Below are 22422 nucleotides of genomic sequence, written 5' to 3'. Positions count from 1 at the left end.
TCTCTTGAGTCTTTGGGATGACAATTCAAATTCAATGCTTTGCAAATCCAGGGGCGGAGCCAGATATTGTAAACATTTGGGGCTCAGCCAAAATGTAGGACCTTGTCTAGGCTTTGATAGGGACACACCTGTAATGCGAGCAAGGGAAATCTTTTAGCATCAATTTGAGCGGAAAATCGTTTTTTTGTTTTTATGTAATATAAACACTCATATTGTTATATTGCCGAAAAGGACAACCCAAATTTTAAGCTAAAAGATTCAGGGCTATTGAGAAAATATTTGTAGTTCAAGCCACCTCTGCCCATGTTGCAATCCTCGCGAGCCAGTGGTGCAGGAAATAAGCAAAGGTTAGGCATTCTCAGGCTGAGCAAATATGCTAGAGATTCTGAAAGGGTCAGGCAATCTCACATGAAACCTACAAACCCCAGTTGTACTGTGAGACGGCATACTAAGGGTGTACCTGGAAAGGACCACGCAAAGGACCATGCTTCACAGTCATTACATTACATTTTACATGTACGCTTTTATCCAAAGCGACTTCCAAGAGAGAGCTTTACAAAAGTGCATAGGTCAATGATCATAAACAACGAGATAGCCCCAAAAACATTGTGGGTAGCCAAAACATGAAGCATACATTGTGAAAAGCAAATAAGTGCCAATGGGAAGAAACATAAGAGCATGTAGTTAAACAAGTTACAATTAAACAACATGAACCTCAAAAGTGCAAGAGTGTACCTGTAGGAAAGCAAGAAACAATAATATAATTCACAACGAGTACAACAAGTTAAATCAGTTACAACTAACCAACAAGAGCAACAAATCCCTCAATAAGATTCATTCATTTAGCTGACGCTTTTAATTCAAAAAGTGCATTGTGCAATAGTGCATTGTGATTAAAGATCAATTCATACTGGTCTAAAGTTGTGCTGTGCAGGTGAAAAATTTGTTTTTTGAGGTTAGGCTGGATATTATGGGTAATTCAATACTTGGTCATTTGTATTGTGGTTTGACGTCAGTGCTTTCCTAATTAGTTGATAGTGCAATCATGTGGAGGGCTATTCACTTTGAATACATTTCAATCAATGAGGAACTGATTCACTTATTTGTTGGGCCGGCCGTGCAAACTTGTCTCACTGATTAATACTAAATAGAAATCTGATCATTCCTTCATTGTGCAGTCAGGGGGCTGACTTGGCACTTGGCACAGAATGTCAGCTCAGATGGTCGCTAATTATCATGCTTGACTATTCTGATGAGGCCCCAGATCTAAGGTGAGTGCGCCAGGGTTACAGTTAGCCTCCAACTCTTTATCATTTGCTGAGCATTAACAAGTCACAATACGGGGATTAGGGCTAGGGTTAGAGATGGGGCGAGGGATGGGGTTAGGGCAAGGGTTAGAGATGGGTCGAGGGATGGGGTTGGGGCTAGGGTTAGAGATGGGGCGAGGGATGGGGTTAGGGCTAGGGTTAGAGATGGGGCGAGGGATGGGGTTAGGGCTAGGGTTAGAGATGGGGCGAGGGATGGGGTTAGGGCTAGGGTTAGAGATGGGGCGAGGGATGGGGTTAGGGCTAGGGTTAGAGATGGGGTTTAACTGCTCCACCATAAAGCCTAAATATATAGGGTATAAACTGAGGGGTGGCGTCCTTCATCCTTGATCCTAGAGTCGACTTTGTAATAAAAGGGTTTTTATTTGAGGAATACCGACAATCCTCTTGCAACATGCTTGACTAGACTGACAACAACAACACCTTTCCAAAGCACTACTGAGAAGATCAGGTGGTGTGGAGATAAAATACAAAAGGATCAAAGATGGGTTTCAAATAGGAGTTGACACAAATAGTACCTCTACCTTATCATAGCTTCCCTGTTCAGATGCAGCACTTCTGTGGTACTGTAGGCAGACTTCCTTACTGAGATTTATTGTAGCAAAGATATTTCCTACAAATCCAATTGCTTCTGCTTTTTGGCTTCGTCTTTGCCCAAAACAATGTTTTGATATATGACTGCTGCCTTAATAATACTAGAATGGACAAAGTATTTCAGACACAGTTAAAAAATGTTGTCAACACCACAGAGGATAATTAAGAATGGATGATGACATGCAAATGGGTTTAACCTAACAATATAGTGAGTCAGGTGGCTGAGCGGTGAGGGAATCGGGCTAGTAATCCGAAGGTTGCCAGTTCGATTCCCGGTCATGCCAACTGATGTTGTGTCCTTGGGCAAGGCACTTCACCCTACTTGCCTCGGGGGAATGTCCCTGTACTTACTGTAAGTCGCTCTGGATAAGAGCGTCTACTAAATGTAAATATTATCTTGTCTTGTCCAACGATCACCCAGATTGACTTACCTGCCCTAGGGAGATTTAATGTTGCACTCTGCCTCACGGTAATTCATCTGCTTTTCTGCATTTGCAGGGCACTGTTCCTATGGGATTTGACAGGCTCATTGTGTTTCATAAATCCACTCGACAACATTGACTGCAAACCACAGAAAACACAAACACGTGCCAACTTGTTTGCTAACGAGCAAAATCCTTGGGGCAGATCGACGTCTCTGGCTGTCAGTGTCTGCTCCTACAGAGGCAGATTTATCAGTGGTGGTTGGCTTTGGCTCAAGGGAGACAAGGGGAGAGGATTGGAGATGGTGAAAAGAGAATGAGATCTAGAAATATTGTACGGCCGTGGCTTATCTGCTCTGTTACGAGAAAAAAACCTTGGCGTAATCTCAGGAAGAAAATAATACTACAACGCGACACATCCTCTTATTTTAATGCCAGTTCATGTCCTGTTCTTTTAATGCCAGTTAATGTCAGATCTGTCACTAAGAGTTCGTTTTTAACAAGAAGAAATCAGAAATGCATAAGTTGATGGGGAGATGTGCTTAAATTGATGAACTGTACTGCTTATTTACAACTCTTCCAGCAGATTGGGGAGCAATTTCTTTGAAAACGAGTGATTCAGAACAGAGCAATGCAAAATGCAAGAACCCCTATCTGCTTTTATTTCCAACATCCTGCATTAATCCTCTTTCAAGTTGTTTTATCTTCCTGTTCTTTTGTGTCACACACTCTCCTCACAGAGACAAGGTCTGTGTTTTCTGAGTCTCTCCTCTGAGATAGAGTGCACCTAATCACGATAATTCAACCAATACTGAACACCAGCTGCAGTGTCGTTATTATTATTTATTATTATTATTTATCTGGAGATTGTGGCAGGTTCTCTGGAGGTCTGGGGGCCGTTCTCCGTACGTCGCTTATTACATCCGAGATCAAATGACACATCCAAGATGACATCATCTTGCTTATCATGATCTGGCTAATTCGGTTCTTCGAACACACTTGTTGTTTATGATTAGTATAGCTGGATTGAGTTATACGTTGGTCTAAAAGGGGGTATGTATCGATAGTAGAAACCTTGATCAGCAACGAAGGTCTGGTCTGCTACAAAAAGTAGCAGACCAAATTAAATGTAGAGGAGTGACGCGTTTTATCGCTTATTACAGTGAGCTAGGCCTATGTTTTTTTTATTTTCATACTTTCATATGTTCATTTATCATCTTTAATGTCATATGATGTGGTTTCAACAAATGTATTATGTAAATGAAACCCTCACAAAAAAACGATAGGCTATCCTCTCAAAAAGTATAGGCTAGCATATCGCGCTGTGCTTAAGGAGCCTATCTATCACGCAATGAGCAATTAATTCGGTTTCATGTTAAATTCTGCTAATTATTCTTCCACCTTCTGCAACAGGTTCCTGTAGTAAAAACGGACAAGACATGTCTGTGACAGACTTCCTGTATCACCTCTGCTTGTAAAGCCTCAATCTATTCGTGTTTACATAAAATAAACCTGCTCCAGAGCAGGTTTAAGCTTACGGACCTGTTGCTATGACAGCAAGTCCAGGATGAGCTTCGAAGAACCGAACAATCCAAGATAATGACAAATCGTCAACAATCAAATCCAGCTAACTGAGTTAGCGACGTACGGAGAACGGGCCCCTGGTCCTCTCTTTCACCTGGTTCCAAGGTGCTGCTGTTTAGGAGATACACATGCTGAATGTGGTTGCTCAAAGAAACCACTACAGAGTTAAGAGCCACGCTGTGTGAAACACAGATAGATGGAGGGGGTCTGATCAGCAGGGTAGATTGATGACTCATTCTCATTGCAAGCCTGTGTGCGTGTGCGTGTGGTACGTGTGTGCGTGTGGTATTTGTGTGTGTGTGTGTGTGTGTACAATGTGTGTGTGAAAGACTGCAAGACTATAGAGAAAGAGAGAGGGAAAGAGAGATTGTGTGCTGTTTGGGAGTTAATACGCATATGCGTATACAGTGTGTGAGTACAGTTTTCACACTGCACTCTGCACTGGACTGTGGGGAAGACAGATAATGACATACATCTTCAGGGCGTCATTGATGTTTTCCTGCTTTATAGGCAATATAGGTTGAAAACAGCCTTTGCGTTTGGTTGAAGGCCACTGCAGAGAGATGATTTCTACTACTATTACTGTACCTATTCAGCAACACTTTCTGATAGTCAGGATTTGCATAGAACAAGCATTTATCCTTACAGTAACTCCAAGGTCAGAGAGAGCAGAGAGCAGGGGTGAAATCCAATATGCAACATCCAGTTTATCCTATTATACAAATCTATATACAAATCTGTTGTCATGTGAACTGTGTTCTTTGTAGATATTTTCTATGAAGCCTAAAACCATTTGTGAATCATAAATGCTGTAGATAGTCTGCCTTGCTTCGTTATAATATGTTATGAGCATAAAGTGAAGAATCTGTGAATAAATTAAGTGTAAATTAATGTTTCTACAACTGTCACAATTCTGTCATCATAAAGTTAATATTTCATTACCGCATGCTATGCTGTTAGGTCACCATTTGAATTGAAGGAAATAAAATATTTATAAACTGTTACATTTTAAGATGTGCCCAATTTCTGCCCTCTTTATTTTCTGCCAAAATGATCTTTTGGGATGTTCTTAAGATGTCTCTCTGCAAGTGCTTCCTTTAATACTGCACTGGCCTCTACTATGAGCAGAATAAATTGTATTTTGTCTAGTGGCTTCTTGCATAGAGATATGAGTCATGCTAATATTTAAACTCAAGAGTTGAAACCCGCAGATGAAACTTCCGAATATTAAGTGGGAAAGCGAATGCATGCAAAAACAAGCTCTCGGTCATTTATCAAATGTAAATCTGAAAGTCTGATTGTGAACTGATGAAGACCATTTTTTCACAAGTACTGTGCTGTACATTGAAATACGTCTGCACACATTTAGCTTAGAAACAACTGTGTTCACTGTTTGCAGTTTCAGTGGTCATGTGTTGATGGATGACTAGACATATATAAGTATTGGCTTCTTGTTTATTAATCGTTCACTAGTCTTGGATTTCTGATTTACAGAAGAATGTAATTGCTCTACACCTCTTTTACCTGTTTGAATAAATTATATTCATTGTCTTGATCATTAATATAGAGCATAATGCTGACGTTAGTGATGGGAATGAACACTGAAATGAATCTACGTTTATTAAAACAAGATGAAAAAAATCTGCGAACATTTCAGCTGCTGATGAACAAATCTTCATATATTTTTGCATGTTTATTAATGTTGTAATGTGTAGAATCAAGATGTTTATAATGCTGAAAACTGTGGAACACTGTAGTTATTTTCTTAGCAGCTGCCATGTTAATCACAGAGATTAGTGTAGTTGACATGAGAGATGAGTAAACCAAGATCATTCTCTGTCACAAGCAAAACTTTTTAAGTTTACTTACTGAAACACAGTGTGTGTGTTTTAAGGGAAAATGTTGGAGGTAATTAAATACATATATAAATCCCACTTCCGTGTCGGTAATGCATAAAGAATCAAGATCCGAGTCAGAATCCTGTTTATTGCCAAGTAAGTTTACACATATGAGAAATATGCTTTGGTAGGTTGGTGCATAAGCACTGAGATTTGTTTAAAATATAAAGTGTGTTACAAATAAAATCTATTATTATTATTATTATAACAATAAAGATGGTAATTGGATAAAACAAGTACTGAAATACAACAAAATATATATACATTAAGATACAAAATAAACATTCTAATACAGAATACTAAAATACAATAACATTTGTACAATATGACTTAAATAAATGAAGAGGATAAAGGATGTACATAATTTCACAGTATGAAGTTTAAGAAGCAGTCGTATGCCATAATAATGTGCTCATTTAGCAGACTCTTTGATTCAAAATAACAAATAACACACTGAGGAAGATTTGAACCTGCAACTTCTTGATCTGTAATCAAACAGAAAAACCCTACCACTGAGCTATACCCAACCCAGCTGAAGGGGGAAGGAACGATGACAGAGAAATAGACATTGGCTGATGAAAGACCATATTCCTCACATAAAATAACCAGCCTATACATTTAAATATTTTACTGGTGCATCACTGAAGGAGAAATGCTTAATATATGCTTAACTTTTCAAATGCGTGGCAGTTGTGATTGATGAGGCCATGGCTAAAAAGAAACAAAACATCAGGTCCATTTCCATATTTTTCTTGTCAGAGTAATGACTTCTCTGTGTCAAAACACGTTGACTTGATCTGTTTACTAGAAACTGAACCCAAAGGTCAATGTGTATGTGTATCTTTCAGCTGTGTAAGAAAAACCTTTTTCAATTAAAATTCCTGTATGGTATCAAAAGAGTCGTTAAGGGCTACCAAGGTCATACTTTCTAGGACATGCAAGGGCGGTAAATGAGAGATGGACTGAATTAATAATGAAAATGTAAAGAACTTGACTCTATGTCGACTTTTGCTCTTGGGTTGCTATTTGTAATGGATGATGAGTTTTGTCATATTGTGCTTAATATATATTTTTCCTAGGAGACAACAATGGGTGGCCTCATCTCTTCGACAAATACTTTGGGATCCCAAACTACGACCTTGGAACCAAATCCAATACGTGCTGTGAGTACAAAGTAGTTCTTCACTGTACACTTACTAAATAACTGTACACCTTTATCCTATAATGAGGATGTTTCTATGACCTTGGAATTGTACTCTTACAAGAAAAACTGTATCAATTAAGTGCAGGCATCTACAGTACAATAAGTTTTTTTTCCTTTCTTTCAATGCATGAAAATAACACACCAATATGACAAATACTGGCATGGATTTACTGCTCATCTTGTAATTGATGATAGAGAAATTAACATTAAGTATAAAGTCAGGATTGTTCAGGATTGTTCAGCCTGTGAGGTATTTAGTTTGCCATGGCTTTATTATGTCTACAGACTTCATGATTAGAAAACTTTTATGCAAACAGTGAAAGCAATTACTTAGTAGGAATGTTGACCTACACTCTCTATTTACTGAAGTGGTCAGGACTGACTTTTCCAAAGGAAAAGGGCAAACCATCAAAATGTATTTAATGCCCGTTCGGAATACTTCCTGCTTATTTGAATATTCAAGATGAAATTACATCACTAAGATCTGTTTACATGTTTGTATTTTGTTTGTACTTTAGGGTTAGAGTAAAGGAGGAGAGCAGAGATGGAGAAGTGGAGATTGAGAGAGAGAGAGGAGAGAGGAGGAGAGGAGAAGTGGAGAGTGAGAGAGAGAGAGAGAGAGAGAGAGAGAGAGAGAGAGAGAGAGAGAGAGAGAGCGGTGAGATGGGGAGGTGGTGAGACAGGAATAGAAACTAACAAGTGAGATGGTGGTTGATTGTATTTTGTTACCTACGGCCTGTTCTCAGCTGTAAACTGTGATTTGCAGATATGAATCAGATGTGTGATTGAAATGATTGGCTGATGGCAAGATTGTGTGCTAGTAGCTGGTTATTGTGTGGTCTTCTCTCAAACCGGAGTTACTGTATACCTCCATTATTTAAAGAGAGACAACTTCTCAATATCAAACTCAATACACATGAAAAGTTATGTCTTGCAATTCCACTGTTTCGAATGAAATTAGGGAGATGAAAACACACCTGGAAATGAGTACCATAAATATTTTGGGTGTTTTTTCTTAACCCTAACCCTTTCTTATTACACCAACTGCTATTGCATTGTTTGTGGGTGTGAGCCGTTATCTAATCTTAATTCAATGAATTTTATGCAGAGAATTTTATATTTCAGACAGGTTTCAAATGTAACGAAATGTAAAAAAGGTTCTATCATGGCTGTTTTAGACTATCAATCTTTTTCAGTCATTACTCCTGCTTTTTGTGTCAGATCTGTGATTTATTTCAATTTGGGAGATAAAACGATCTACATAACATTCGCACACCTCACACATTGGCATAGCAACACGTTTGATTTTGGGGAGGGGACACGCCCTTATGGGCAAGGGGCATTTCTTATATTCATATTCTGTGATTGAACTCTTTTTTTTCTACTTATGCAAATTTCCCATGATAGGCTACCTTTTCTCATCTTTTTTTCACTTAAAATAGGGAGACGTCAAGTCTAAGAAACTGCAAAGAAGGGCCTATACTTGTGATGTGATCATTCAAATATATTCACTCAGTAACAGATCATTAGACGAAGTCTGTAGACTGAAGACACATTTTATCGTCTCACCTGCTACTCTTGAGTTGATAGCCTGTCTGGCATCTCTCTCTCCTGCTCTGCCGGAAACTGCTCTCCTGCCACGATCGTGGTACATCCAAAAGATTAACATGAGAAACATGATCTTCATTGCCCATAACTACAATATAGGCTTCTCATTGTTATGAATCACTTCCAACTAAAAATCATTTTGTATATAATGTGACACTTAGTTTGCAGCTACCGCTAACTACACCTAACTCACCCTATAATGTTCATTTAGCACAGAGAGGGTGGGGTGAGCAAGCTACCTCATCTGCGTTTAGGGAGTCAGGTGGCTGAGCGGTTAGGGAAGCGGGCTAGTAATCAGAATGTTGCCAGTTCGATTCCCGGCCGTGACAATTGACGTTGTGTCCTTGGGCAAGGCACTTCACCCTACTTGCCTCAAGGGGAATGTCCCTGTACTTACTGTAAGTCGCTCTGGATAAGAGCGTCTGCTAAATGACTAAATGTAAATGTTTAAAGGATCTACAACTAAGCTATCCATCCCCATAATGAAGATTAAACCAAAGAAATACAAACAGTAAATACATTATCCATTGTAGGTTTCCACACACGTTCAAATGAATAGCATAAGTAGAACCTCACCTTGACACACATTTTATACAGAAGCCTATCACTAGGAGTTCGCTTTAACGTTGGCTGCTGTTCTTACGGCATTAGCCCATTCCCCAGCACGGGTAGAAATCCTGAATATAGGCTTAGCATTTTAAAATAGTGAATTCATGTATTCATTATTTTCTTTTTTTGTACGCCGTAGCCATGTTCTAATGTTATCTTTTTCCATACAAGTGCTTCTTTCAAAACCTGAATACCTCGATAGCACAGCATAAGCACTTTAGAACGAGCATCAGCCTATCTTTCAAGGGCACTAGGTCTTTGTTTATATCCCTGCTGTGCAAACGTTTTTTATTATTTATTTCGCGGTACAATGAGGGCTGGCTGACAGTAACCTCCTCTGCACGGCCTGCTATTCTTCACGTGGAAACTGACGCTTGGATCGTCATGCATACTTGCACAATGTAGGCCTAATGTGTTTGCCTTTCCTTTCGCATTAAGAGGCTCTTACCTGACATTTTTATTTAAAAAGATACAAGATTTAGCCTACTTGTAAGGGTGTAGATTTGGTTTGAATATTGGGGGGTTACCCCCCACACAAACACACACAAACACACAAACACACACACACAAACACACACACGCGCACAAACTGCGCCCTTGCTTGTACAGCTAAGGATTTATTTACATTGTGTAACAAACAATGTGATTTATCAGCATGTCTCCGTTGGCTCCTGTGCTAGCGATTTCTTCTCATAGTCAATTATAAGTTTTAAGAGTGCTTCCATTCCATGGCAGGCATCGTTTGGCAATAGTGAGCACAAGAAAAAAAAAATATTAGTCATGAAAGACACTCAATTTGTTCTGCCAGTTATCCAGACGTTTGACTCATGTAAAGACTTGCTGAATCATTTGACTTGGGTTCTGTGTTCCACTTCTAATTTAGTGGCCTACATAGAGCACCCCCATACCATGGGATGATTTTACCAGCCTTTGATCACGCTGTGTGCATCCTTGGCCCCAGTAACTGTTTGATGGGACTAAGATTTGGGTTTGTGATAGTCCATATTCATAAGCCTGTCATGGCCAAGGGAAGTGTTGAGTGGGTCACAAAAAAATCCATATTGTATCAAGAATACTGCACAATCACGTACATAGCTTTAAAACAGATGGTGAATAGTTTAAATAAACAAACTAATTATCTAACTAAGTAAATAACTAAAAGGGTTGGTAAATAATGAAATAAACTGATTAACACTGTTTGGTACAATTGTTATGATAATTTGAGAGTTCAGACATGGTTTTTCCCTGCTATTTTGTCCTACAAAATCTTGAACAAGTTTTTTGAGGGCCGCCATTCAAATGAATGGGGATGTATTGGAAATAATTATGCAAGTTTCACAAGTTTAAATTATTAAAGGTGCTTCTCTTGAGATGCTAATAGATCTCAATCGCAGATGTGGAGTAGGGGATACGTCTCCAAAAACACTTGTGAGCTTTGAAGGAGCCACAGAGATGGAGGTTGGAAACCAATCTGACAATCTGGCAGGACATGGTTCTAGTTTAATACAACCAGGCTGAGATTACAGAATTCTTCTGTATAGTGTTTGACAATGCCAATTACGCACAATTCGTTCCAGCTGAGCAGAACACTTGTGTGGTATTTAACTGTTAATTCTTCCATATTTTCCATCCCAGTTTTTCAGAGTGAAAGTCATTCTGCATTAAAACATATCACGTCCATCTGGTACAGAACCTCTACCATAAATTAGTTTTACGCACACACACATCTTCAGTTCTACTGTCTGTCCCTGAGTAAAACACATTTCGGGGAGGTTATTGTTAGTTCTTGCTACTCAGGCTGTTTGACAGCACCAGCTGTGGATTGTGACACTTTCCTTACTTCAGTGTTGGGCCTGGTTCCTGATCGGTGTCAGTGCCGAGACCTGGAACTGGACTGTGACGGCGCTCAGCTCCAGGACGTTCCCGCCGTGGCTGTGAACGTCACCATGATGTGAGTGTCTGAAACATTTGGCTGAAACACGGCCGTTTGCACCCGCAGCGATTCATCCTTTCACCCAGGAGCATTCATCCTCTCACCCAGGGGCATTCATCCTCTCACCCAGGGGCATTCATCCTCTCACCCAGGGGCATTCATCCTCTCACCCAGGGGCATTCATCCTCACACCCAGGGGCATTCATCCTCACACCCAGGTGCATTCATCCTCTCACCCAGGTGCATTCATCCTCTCACCCAGGTGCACAGGTTTCTTTTCAGACGTGGGTGGGACAGCTTTTATTAAATATCTGAAGATGCTAGACGTTAGATATGATTTTCTTGATAAAAAGTGTGTGGTGGGAGGGGGGAGGGGGGGCAGATTTGATGTTTTCAGTAAGTGGGACATGTCCTATCCTTGAATAATGAAATCTCCGCACCTGGTCACACCAGAGAGAACCTGGGGAGCTGGAGGAGCAGCCAGATGAGGAGAGGCAGGGTTCACAGTCAGTTCTCTCCATGGGGGAGGAATGTTCTTCTTATCCTGCCTTCAGTGTGGAAGCTAGGCCTTGACTCATGGTCTCTGTTTTTTGTTGTGTCTTGTTCGAGACAGTCTGGGACTGGGACAGGGTCTGAAAAAGGGCTGGATCTTAATATAATTTTTGCTTCAGTGAGTGGATTTGTAGTCTTTGTCTAGGAGTGGGTCTATACGTGTTGGGTTTAGATCTATAATATGGGTGGTCTAGGAGCGGGTCTATAAGTGTTGGGTTTAGATCTATAATATGGGTGGTCTGGGTCTAGGTTTAAGAAAATGCTCAAGACGCACTTGTTCCGGTAGTACAACGGTACTTAGGGATGATTTGCTGGACCTGATGTTAGTTTCTTCCAGGATCACAAATGACTCTTATTGAGAGACTTGTTGCTCTTGTTGGTTAGTTGTAACTGATTTAAAATTATTATACTCGCTGTGAAATATATTATTGTTGCTTGCTTTTTCTACAGGTACACTCTTGCACTTTTGAAGTTCATGTTTTTTAATTTTAACTTGTTTAACTACATGCTCTTGTGGTTCTGGCCTTTGGCACTTATTTGGTTTTTCACAATGTATGCTTCATGTTTTGGCTACCCACAATGTTTGGGGCTATCTCGTTGTTATGATCATTGACCTATGCACTTTGTAAAGCTCTCTCTTTGAAGTCGCTTTGGATAAAAGCGTCTGCTAAATGAATAAATGTAATTTAAATGTAGGTTTACATCTATAATATGGGTGTTTTGGGTCTAGGTCTAGATCTATAGTATGGGTGGTCTGAGTCTAGGTCTGAGTTGCCTGGTTTTGTTTTGGAATGTGCCTGTTTGAAATACATCTGTGATAGAATAGAGAGTTCAGTTAAAGTTCACCCAACTCATAAAGTAATCATAATGATCATATTTTCATTATTTCTTTCACAAGAATGACAATACTAAATTAGCATACTGAAAATTGTTTTTTCTCAATGCTTCATTTTTGAGAGTCATTGCTTTTGTTTCATTTTGATAATGGCACATTTGGGGTGTATAATGATTTCTGCACATTAGGGACATCCTGTTCTGGAAAACTATTCAACTGGCAGACAATGCATAGTTTGTTTGCAGATGGCGATTGGCTGTCACTGGCTTAATATGCTGGGAGAGGAATTCAATTGTGTCAATTACATATTGTTGGATCTTCCTCTAATTGGGTCAATGTTTATTACAGCCCAATATCCTTCTCAGCTTTCCGATCTATTGTTTCCCTTGTCTTGGTATGCAGACCTTCGATAGACCACAGCTTATCTATGCATCCTCTGGTAAATGGGGTTGAAGGTTTAATTGAGGTGGAATAGTCTTAGTTAATGCTTTCTTTTCAAATGGAAATATTTCGTGTTATCTGAGTCTCACTTCAGAAGAAATAATTCAACTGAAATAATGTTGTGTGGATCGTGTACCGTCCATAGAAAATCTAATTGGGGATTTCAGGTTGTTGGTATTCTAGGTGCCATATTTAGATTAAATGTGTTCCAAATCATCTCGCAATTGATGCATGTTGGTCAAACTTGTTTGTGATGAAGGTTATTAAATTCACAGAAATAATCTCCTTGAACGACCCTTGAACCCTGACAGGTCCTTACAAAGGAACAGACTCCGGAAACTGAATGCTGACATATTCTACAAGTACCAGAGTCTTCAGAAACTGTAAGTTGTGTGTGATTAATTAGCAGTTTACATTTCATAAAGGGGGAAACATCAACAAAATGCAACACGCAGAGTGGGTTTTAGGCTGTAATAATTCAGGATTTATTTTTGTCTTCACACACTCTGCAAACACAAACACTGGGATTAACAACAGACAGTAAACTGAAGAGGCTGTCTACCCACTTTAGGATCTCTGTGCCAGAATCCTACAATCAATGAATATGCCTGTTATAGTACCAAAGAAAAACATCCACAATAGCTTTGTGAAGATTTTAACAAACCTATATATAAAAATATAAGTTGACTGCATATGATTCACTCCATGGTAATTGTAGCTGTTCTTTAAAAAATAAATTGGAGCCTGTTGACAGGATTTACATTTTACATTTTAGTCATTTAGCAGACGCTCTTATCCAGAGCGACTTACAGTAAGTACAGGGACATTCTCCCCGAGGCAAGTAGGGTGAAGTGCCTTGCCCAAGGACACAACGTCATTGGCACGGCCGGGAATCGAACTGGCAACCTTCAGATTACTAGCCCGATTCCCTAACCGCTCAGCCACCTGACTCCCCCCAGGATGCTGCTAGCTCTCTCCCACTTCCAGGGCTTTTTGGCTGTGAAAGGTCAGCTTTTTAGCATGCCTCAAAGGTGTTTTAAGGATTATAGTGTTCCGTACAAGCTTTCAAAACAGAAACTAGAGAGCATGTAACTCGTTTGTGCCTCATTTTAGTGTTTTTCCTCCACCAGTGATAAAGTTGTAGAGGAGTGCATCCGTACTAATCTGAGAGGGTTTTGAGCCTTTGTATTTGAGGGAGTTCTGGGTCTACAGCTTTCATAACAGTGCCAGCGACTCTCTCCGGTTTGACAGCTGCCAATAAATATGCTTCTGTGCAGTAAACAGAACCACTCGCTTTAGCTCAGTCATGGAGCTCAATGAAATCTATAATTATTACTGACTGTTTGACACACTGAGGTACTGTGGAAGTTCTTATTTATTTATTATTTGGCATTTTGACAAACAACTGCCACTTATCTTTAATTTAGTATTTTTACTTCATCTTCTTACTTCAGATATCTCCAACACAACAGGATTCGAGCTGTGAGTCCCAGTGCATTCAGAGGGCTTTACAACTTGACACGACTGTAAGTTTCTCGTTACCATGCCAGCTCAGTAGAACATGTCATGTAAACAGTGAACAGTTAAGGCTGTCTGTAAACTTGCCACTGGTGCAACTTCTCTGAATAGTTGACAAGTTAATTTAAGAATGTAACAAAGTTTGTTTTTTATCCTGCTAGATGGTCTAGTAAACGTTATCTTCTTCTCCTCAGATATTTAAGTTACAACAAGATCTCCATTCTGATGCCCGGAGTGTTTCAGGACCTGCACAAGTTGGAGTGGTTGTATGTTTCATTCTCATTCCCAGCACATATCTTATGGAGAAGATCTACAAGCACTGTATATGATGTCGCTTGGTGGCACACAGCTAATGTAGTGGAACACGCCACGATAAACTTTGTATTGGAGTATTATTTAAAGCAGCGTCAAAGTCCTTCACTAAATAAGGGACTGATTACATGCACTGTGCCCGTCTTGGTTCCAGGATCCTCGAAAACAACAATATCCATCAAATCTCCTCACTGACATTCTCTGGGTTGCACTCTCTGGTTCTTCTGTGAGTTTTATTTCTATCTACACCTACATGAATCCTACTTTCTTCTCTCCAGTCTGTGATGTCCTTTTTATATCCACGTTGTTAAAGGGGCTGCCTGTTGAGGGTCCACGTTGATTTATTCAGATTGACGGTGAATCTTGTCTTTGATCAGCAAACACAACTAGTCCCCTTTGTGTTTTCCAAGGGTTCTGTTGAACAATTCTCTGACCAAGTTGGATGACATCTGCATGGAGATGCCAAGATTGAACTGGCTGTAAGTTTGAAGTCAAACTACCTCAGACAAATGATCTGTCGCCTGACTTTGATGAGTTGCTTTGATAAACTACGTGTTTTGTGTGTGTGTGTGTGTGTTCACAGAGACATGGAAGGAAATCTAATTGAAAATGTTGCAAATGTAACCTTCTGCTCATGCAACATGTTAACAGTGCTGTAAGTATGAAACAATATGGTCCTCTTTAACTATGTGGCTAAATATTATTATTCTTGAGTTTCAGGATTGTCTGATTTGACACCTTTCCCCTATTTATATAAACAAACCGAATCATTACAGAAGGATAAATGTGTTCTGAGGAGGAAACCAATTCCAGTTTGCACATGTTGGTGCTGTTTAATCTTATTTATTCTGCTCCTGGCTTTAGGTTGGAGTGAGGGTGAAGCATTAAACTATGTGTGATTGGGGTTAGGTTTACTCCAACAAAAAGCAAGATAATAATGGTTACACCCTGCTAAGATTGAGCTCAAGACCTTTTATTTGGAAGCGCAGAACATTAACATACTCTGCCAATCCAGTCTCCATCCTTGCATGGCAATTTACATTTACATTTAGCAGACGCTCTTATCCAGAGCGACTTACAGTAAGTACAGGGACATTCCCCCGAGGCAAGTAGGGTGAAGTGCCTTGCCCAAGGACACAGCGTCAGTTGGCATGACCGGGAATCGAACTGGCAAACTTCGGATTACTAGCCCGATTCCCTCACCGCTCAGCCATCTGACCCCCCAATTTGTAAATTATTACCCACAGAAATTACTAAAGGCTCAGCAAAGCTTAGCGACAGATTACATCTACTCAGGTAATACTTCCCCACATAGCCTAGTTCCTTTTGGGAACTTTATTATTTTAACGATACCATCTTCCTATATCTCAACATCCTCTATTTTGCTTGGTGCACAAATATGTTTTGTATTAAATATGCAAACAATCACCAATCTACTTGAATGGGAACACAAACATAGACATTGAGAAAAGATTAGACAATGAACCTCAGGATAAAGAAGAGATGTGTTTTCAAATGTTGCTGTCGTTTAATTTCTTCTCTCTTTCCCTCTTTCTCGCTCTCTCTCTCTATCGCTCTCCCTCTCTCTATCCCCCTCTCTCTATCCCCCTCTCTCTCTCTCTCTCTCTCTATCGCTCTCCCTCTCTCTATCCCCCTCTCTCTCTCTCTCTCTCTCTCTCTCTGTCTCTCTCTCTCTCTCTATCTAGGGTCTTACAGCGGAACAGAATTCGCCAGATACACGAACAGGCCTTTTCCCTTCTACAAAAACTTGGGGAATTGTAAGCTCATTAGTTTTGTCCCAGTTTATAACTAGCATTCGTACACTCAGCATGAAATCTTAATTTCCATTGTGCTCTGACTCTTACCCCATTTCTCAGGAACAGCACTTACTCAGTCTGAGCTGCAGAAAGCCGACTGCACAGCTCTATCACTGTACTGACATAAGTTGAAGATTCATACAGAACAAATATTCATATGGACTGAATACTCATATAGACTGACAATTCATGTAGTCTGAATATTCTTATAGTCTATATATCATATATTATACAATTAATACTTGAATACTCATATTGACTGTAAATTCTAATGACACTGACTGAATATTCTACTGGCGAAAGGACTTGCATCATGCTCCGCTACTCAGTATGGAAATAATATTTTAAAAGAATCACAGTAGTGTGGTTCTAGAACTGTCATTCTTGCATTCATTTGAAATTGTGTATATGTGTTTAGCTTTTTGGAACAGAGTGCATCTCACCTCCCACATACGGGAGTAATCAAATTTATCGAGCGATGTAGATCTCAAGTGAAACATATTGATGGAACAGACTGAATAGGTTGTGCATTGAGGTCACAAAGAACAAGCATTCAAGCATTGGCATGGAGGCTTAACAGATGGCCCTGTAAACACTATGTACAACACTATGTTCAATATTTGTGTACCGTAATAGGAATGTATTTTTGTCTACAGAGATCTGTCCAGTAACAAACTGGGAGCGATCCCACCCAATCTCTTTGTTTATTTGGAAGATTTACTCCAACTGTGAGTCATTTCCACACAAATATGTTTTGCGCAAATATGTTTGATTTCTGTTGTTGCTGTAGCCATAGTTGGGAACCTTTGCCACCAGATTTGATAACAAATTTGCAACATCAGTAATCTTAATCTTTGTGACTGTCTTTGGAGTTTTACAAAACTGAAATGAAGAAGAAGAAGTCAACTGCACTCAAAGTTTGCATAACTTTTTTTTTTATTTTTTACTAACAGCGAAAGCATAATATTTCCTTTCTGTAGGAACATATCATATAATCCTATCGTGAACCTACAAGTTGACCACTTTGATGACTTGCATAAACTGAAGTCGTTGTAAGTTTGGGCCAAGCCTGTTTTTCTTTTCAATCACTGGGAGCATATATGATGTTTATATAATAGAAATATAGTAGAAAGGGGCTTTACTTTACATTAAATTATCCAGAGGGACTTACAGTAAGTACAGGGACATTCCCACCGAGACAAGTAGGGTGAAGTGCCTTGTCCAAGGACTCAACATTAGCACGTTGGGGAATCAAACCGGCAACCTGCTGATTTATAGGCCGATTCCCTAACCGCTCAGCTGTCTGACCCCTATATAGTAACAATATTGAAGTAACATTGGAATTGCAGTGCAGCATCTCAACCTTTAGCTCCCATTTAGAACGTCCACTCACCCTTACTCCCCTCAACTTTGCCGTCTTACACTTTTGTAACAACCTAAACTGCTCAACCTTAATCCAATTTAATTACAGACCAATGTCTATATACTTAAAACATTCTTTACATAGGTATTTCTACTGAATCGGTTGGTAGTTAATGTAACGTTAATGAAAAGTATTGTCGTGGGAATGAGTGTGTTATAATTACAGTAAGTGAAACAAGTGCCTTCACAAGCTGAGGACAGAGAAATTAGGAGTCAGTGTTTGTGATACAAGTTCTCAAAGGGAAGCAGCCCTAGAGCGAGATCAATACTGTAATTCCTATATTGTAAACGTTTAGGAAGTAGATTTCATTGTATTTTCATTATACACTTTGAACACAGTGCACCCCCACCACTGGTTATTATGAAAATTATATAATGAAGACGTCCCACCCACATTTAAAAACAAACCTCTGCCCTGGTTTAGAAGATGCACACTTTCAGTCTGTAGGTGTCAGTCAGTTTCCCTCCAAATAAGTATGTAGGTCTTGTAAGCATCTTTTCCTGTTACCGGCCAAAGACACACTGTCATTCCCTACAATTTCTTTCCTTTTATCTGGAACGTGATATTTTCATGACACACAACCTGTAATTTGGAAATAATGTTGTTAATGGTTTTTCCCTTTGGAACACGGTGCATTTATTCGCCTACACAATAGACAAGACCAGCGTGTGCATCAGGACAAAAAACAAATAGCTCTTTAGTTCACACTTCAAAGCTGTTCGGAAGGCACTTTGTGGAAGACAGACTGTTCGGTGGCAGGAGGGGAAAAACAAGCTCGGGAATGTAAATGATGAGTGTGGATGTGAGATCACAAAAAGTGTTGTGTTTCTCAGGAGCATCGAGGGGATCGAGATTGGGAACATACAGCGGAGAATGTTTGAACCTCTCAAACACTTGACTCATATGTAAGTCTGTTGACTTTTCACTATGTTCAATGTCAGCCACTACATTGCATCGTTCATATCACCAATGTCAGAAAACCGTTACTGTTAATTGATGAAGAACCTAATCTCCAATATCCCTATACTGGTAAACTGATGAGAGGATGGATAGTATTAATTAGATTTGTAGACAGAGTAAATACAGTTTCACCTCAAGATGCACTTTAAAGGTCTTATCCAACACTATCTTCTTTTGAACTAGTGCTCAACCTTTCATGTTACTGTACCCTGAGGAAAAGTACAGGTACAAACTTTTTACCAGTGGAAAAGCAAACTAAATGCAGCCCAGGGGCTTCATCAAATGCAGTGGTAGAGTAATAAATTATCATATCTGAACCTTCACATGTCCACTTCAACCGTGTGATAAAAAAAAAAACTGAATTATGTATAGTTGATACACCTCACCATAGAGTCCACAGCAGTTCCTTGCTGATAAATGACTCTGTACCTCATAGTTCATGTTAAAGTACACGTACTTTAGCGAAATACCAAACTGTCTTGAAATAATTTCATATTTCATTCATCAGTTTCAATGTTGTGTACATAAATATTTTCTTTACTTGAGAAATTAAAGATATTGACAAGAACCCTGTGATTCAGTTGCAGTTCTGTGTCCACTCTGGCAGTGCTGTAACAAGCTGCATTACCAATTGATAGGTTGCCACAAGCCAGCAACAATACCCTCCTATATTACTGAGAGTGTCATCATACAGGCTCTATTTTCTCTCTCAGACAATGTTTGTGGAGAAATTCAATACCTGCCGTAAATGAACACTGTGCATTGATCAAGTTCAATAGAAAGCCGCCTTTTATTTTCCAGGAAAAGTTTTCCAATTTACCAATTGATAAATGTGTGCACAAATGTGGGCTTATAATTGATCTCAAACCTATCATTATTTGTCATGCAAGTAAAAAAATAAATAAAAGCAAGTCAACAACTGTCAAGACACCTCGCAGCTATATTTCCTGATATTTTGCATCCTACAGTTCTGCTGCTGTTGGCACATCTCTGATTACAACATCAATTTGCTGTCTGCACCCTCTCCTGCTTAGATACTTCAAGAAGTTCCAGTACTGTGGCTACGCTCCGCATGTACGCAGCTGCAAGCCCAACACGGACGGCATCTCGTCGTTCGAGGACCTGCTGGCAAACATCGTCCTGAGGGTGTTTGTGTGGGTGGTGTCGGCCACCACCTGCTTCGGAAACATCTTCGTCATCTGCATGCGCTCCTACATCCGCTCTGAGAACAAGCTACACGCCATGTGCATCATCTCCCTATGCTGTAAGACGCACACACACACACATCCAGACACACTGACACACACACATATTGACACACACACACACAAGTACATATGCACAGACAAACGCACACACGCATATACATATGTATACAGCAATTGATACTGATACCTGACAATTTATTTTTCATTAGTAATTATTGCTCACTACGCAGACATACCAGTGAGTTAACTTTTGGTTAGCCTTGCTTGTTTTATGTCTAGTTAATCAAATGGGCTTGAATTATTCGTTTGGATAGTCCTTTGAACTGGAATCACGACTCTTTTATGTATGTTTGGCATTTGTTGTATTAAGGTCTCCTCTTTCTGATTTAGGTACTTTGATACAGTCTCATAAGCTTGAAGCATGCTTCTGTAAAATACTGTACAAAGAATTGAGGCATATGCTATTTTTTACCTGAGGTCTCTCAATGTGTCTTTGGCCCCACTTAAAAGACACAAGCCCTCAATCCAATTGAGATGTCTTTGATTCAGTATGAATGCTGTGTAGCGTACCTGGAAATCAGAGAGGAGACTTTATTACTTTGACTGCTGGGGTTTGACAGACCACCTCTATGCGCCATGCTTTAGTGATAATGTAGGTAAGATGAAAAATGTTTTTTGATGTGCACATTTGGGACCTTACCATATCAAAGGAAGTCATGTCACTGTCTAGCGCTGTGCTGTGAGTCACAGAGTTGTTTAGGAAACACAGAACAGACGTTTTCCATCTCGTTTTCTTGAACTGTAAATATCTGTTTTCTGCTTGGGCATAGATTGTGTCAGAAACCATCTCGATTATCTCATCAAAGGTGGAAAATATGCCTGATTGTCATGAAGAAATTTCAGTTGGGTTTCCTCGCAGATTTCTTTTCCCCAGATCTTTGTTCTGATTGATTCCTGAAGAAGATAAAGGCCCTCATCTCCAGGCCAACGTTCACATATGCAAATATATGTATGAAAATCTTAGAGAATATTTTAAAAGTTAACTATTCTATCTACATTTTGGCAACCCAGTATAGACTGTATACTCTTTAGACTATGTCGCTGCCTACACTTGTACATTTTTGACAGTTAAGAAGTGTGACACCCAGTCTAGAAATTCAGCAATTTAAGAAAATCTTGCATTTCGTGGTTGCAGACTTTGTTGTTTTTGAGTCGTGTCTGCACATAGAGTATGGCCCTAAGTTTGTGTATTCATTCAAAGCTTTTGTTTACATCGAAATTAATTGCAAGTGGTTTTGTATTAGCTCAATCACTCCCGGCCGATTTAAGGAGTGAGTTTTTCCAAAACGGAAGCTAGCTAGTTTTAGTTAGCTTCCGTTACCTAGCAACCTAGTATAATACTCGTAGCAATGCTACTACCTGCTAGTGTTACTTGTTAGCCTCCTAATTGTAAATTTTGAAGCCATACTATAGCGTTTGTCATATAGTTTTTGTCTGTCGTAAAATAGTGGGTTGGAATGTTCAGAATCACATATGTGTGACGATACTCCTTAACGGGTTAAGCTTTTGTACTATACTGTAACGAAACACTCCTCGCTCTTCAGTCAGGAGCCACAACGCAAGCTAACCCAAGTGTGTCTAAAGAACAAGGCCATTCAAACCAAACCAGATCAGCATGCCAATGGTTGTCTCATCCTGCGCAGGCGCCGACGGGCTGATGGGTGTTTACCTGTTCATGATCGGAGCGTACGACCTCAAGTTCCGCGGCGAGTACAACCGGCACGCACAGGCCTGGATGGACAGTGCCCAGTGTCAGGTGATCGGCTCCTTGGCCATGCTCTCCACCGAGGTGTCGGTCCTCCTCCTTACCTACCTCACCCTGGAGAAGTACATCTGCATCGTCTACCCCTTCCATTACCTCACCCCTGGCAGGAGGAGGACGGTCAGCATTCTGCTCAGTATTTGGGTGTTCGGGTTCATCATCGCCTTCCTGCCGCTGGTCTGTAAGGGCCTGTTCCGGAACTTCTACGGCACCAATGGAGTGTGCTTTCCTCTCCACTCAGAACAACCGGAGACAACCTCGGCACAGGTGTACTCCATAGTCATCTTTCTTGGTGGGTGGAGAGTTGCCTGACCAGGTCAACCGTGATTTAGTCAACCTTGTGGTCAACTGGAAGGA

General features: G+C 40.0%; 1 protein-coding gene across 1 annotated transcript in view; it reads left to right on the top strand.

The window, feature by feature from the left end:
* rxfp1 (relaxin family peptide receptor 1) overlaps positions 1-22422 on the top strand; it is a 29332-nt gene that overhangs the window by 3960 nt on the left and 2950 nt on the right. The window contains exons 3-16 of the mRNA XM_062475717.1: positions 6903-6986; positions 11090-11195; positions 13317-13388; positions 14460-14531; positions 14718-14789; positions 14990-15061; positions 15246-15314; positions 15419-15490; positions 16542-16613; positions 17309-17380; positions 17633-17704; positions 18909-18980; positions 20070-20299; positions 21947-22357. Of these exons, the coding sequence (XP_062331701.1) occupies positions 6903-6986; positions 11090-11195; positions 13317-13388; positions 14460-14531; positions 14718-14789; positions 14990-15061; positions 15246-15314; positions 15419-15490; positions 16542-16613; positions 17309-17380; positions 17633-17704; positions 18909-18980; positions 20070-20299; positions 21947-22357 (1548 nt within the window). The remainder of the gene's footprint in view (positions 1-6902; positions 6987-11089; positions 11196-13316; positions 13389-14459; positions 14532-14717; positions 14790-14989; positions 15062-15245; positions 15315-15418; positions 15491-16541; positions 16614-17308; positions 17381-17632; positions 17705-18908; positions 18981-20069; positions 20300-21946; positions 22358-22422) is intronic.

The sequence above is a fragment of the Osmerus eperlanus genome, chromosome 13 (genome assembly GCF_963692335.1).
Source record: "Osmerus eperlanus chromosome 13, fOsmEpe2.1, whole genome shotgun sequence".
NCBI classification, from domain to species: Eukaryota; Metazoa; Chordata; class Actinopteri; order Osmeriformes; family Osmeridae; genus Osmerus; species Osmerus eperlanus.
Note: the sequence above shows the minus strand (reverse complement) of the source record. Positions and strands in the feature narration are given on the sequence as shown.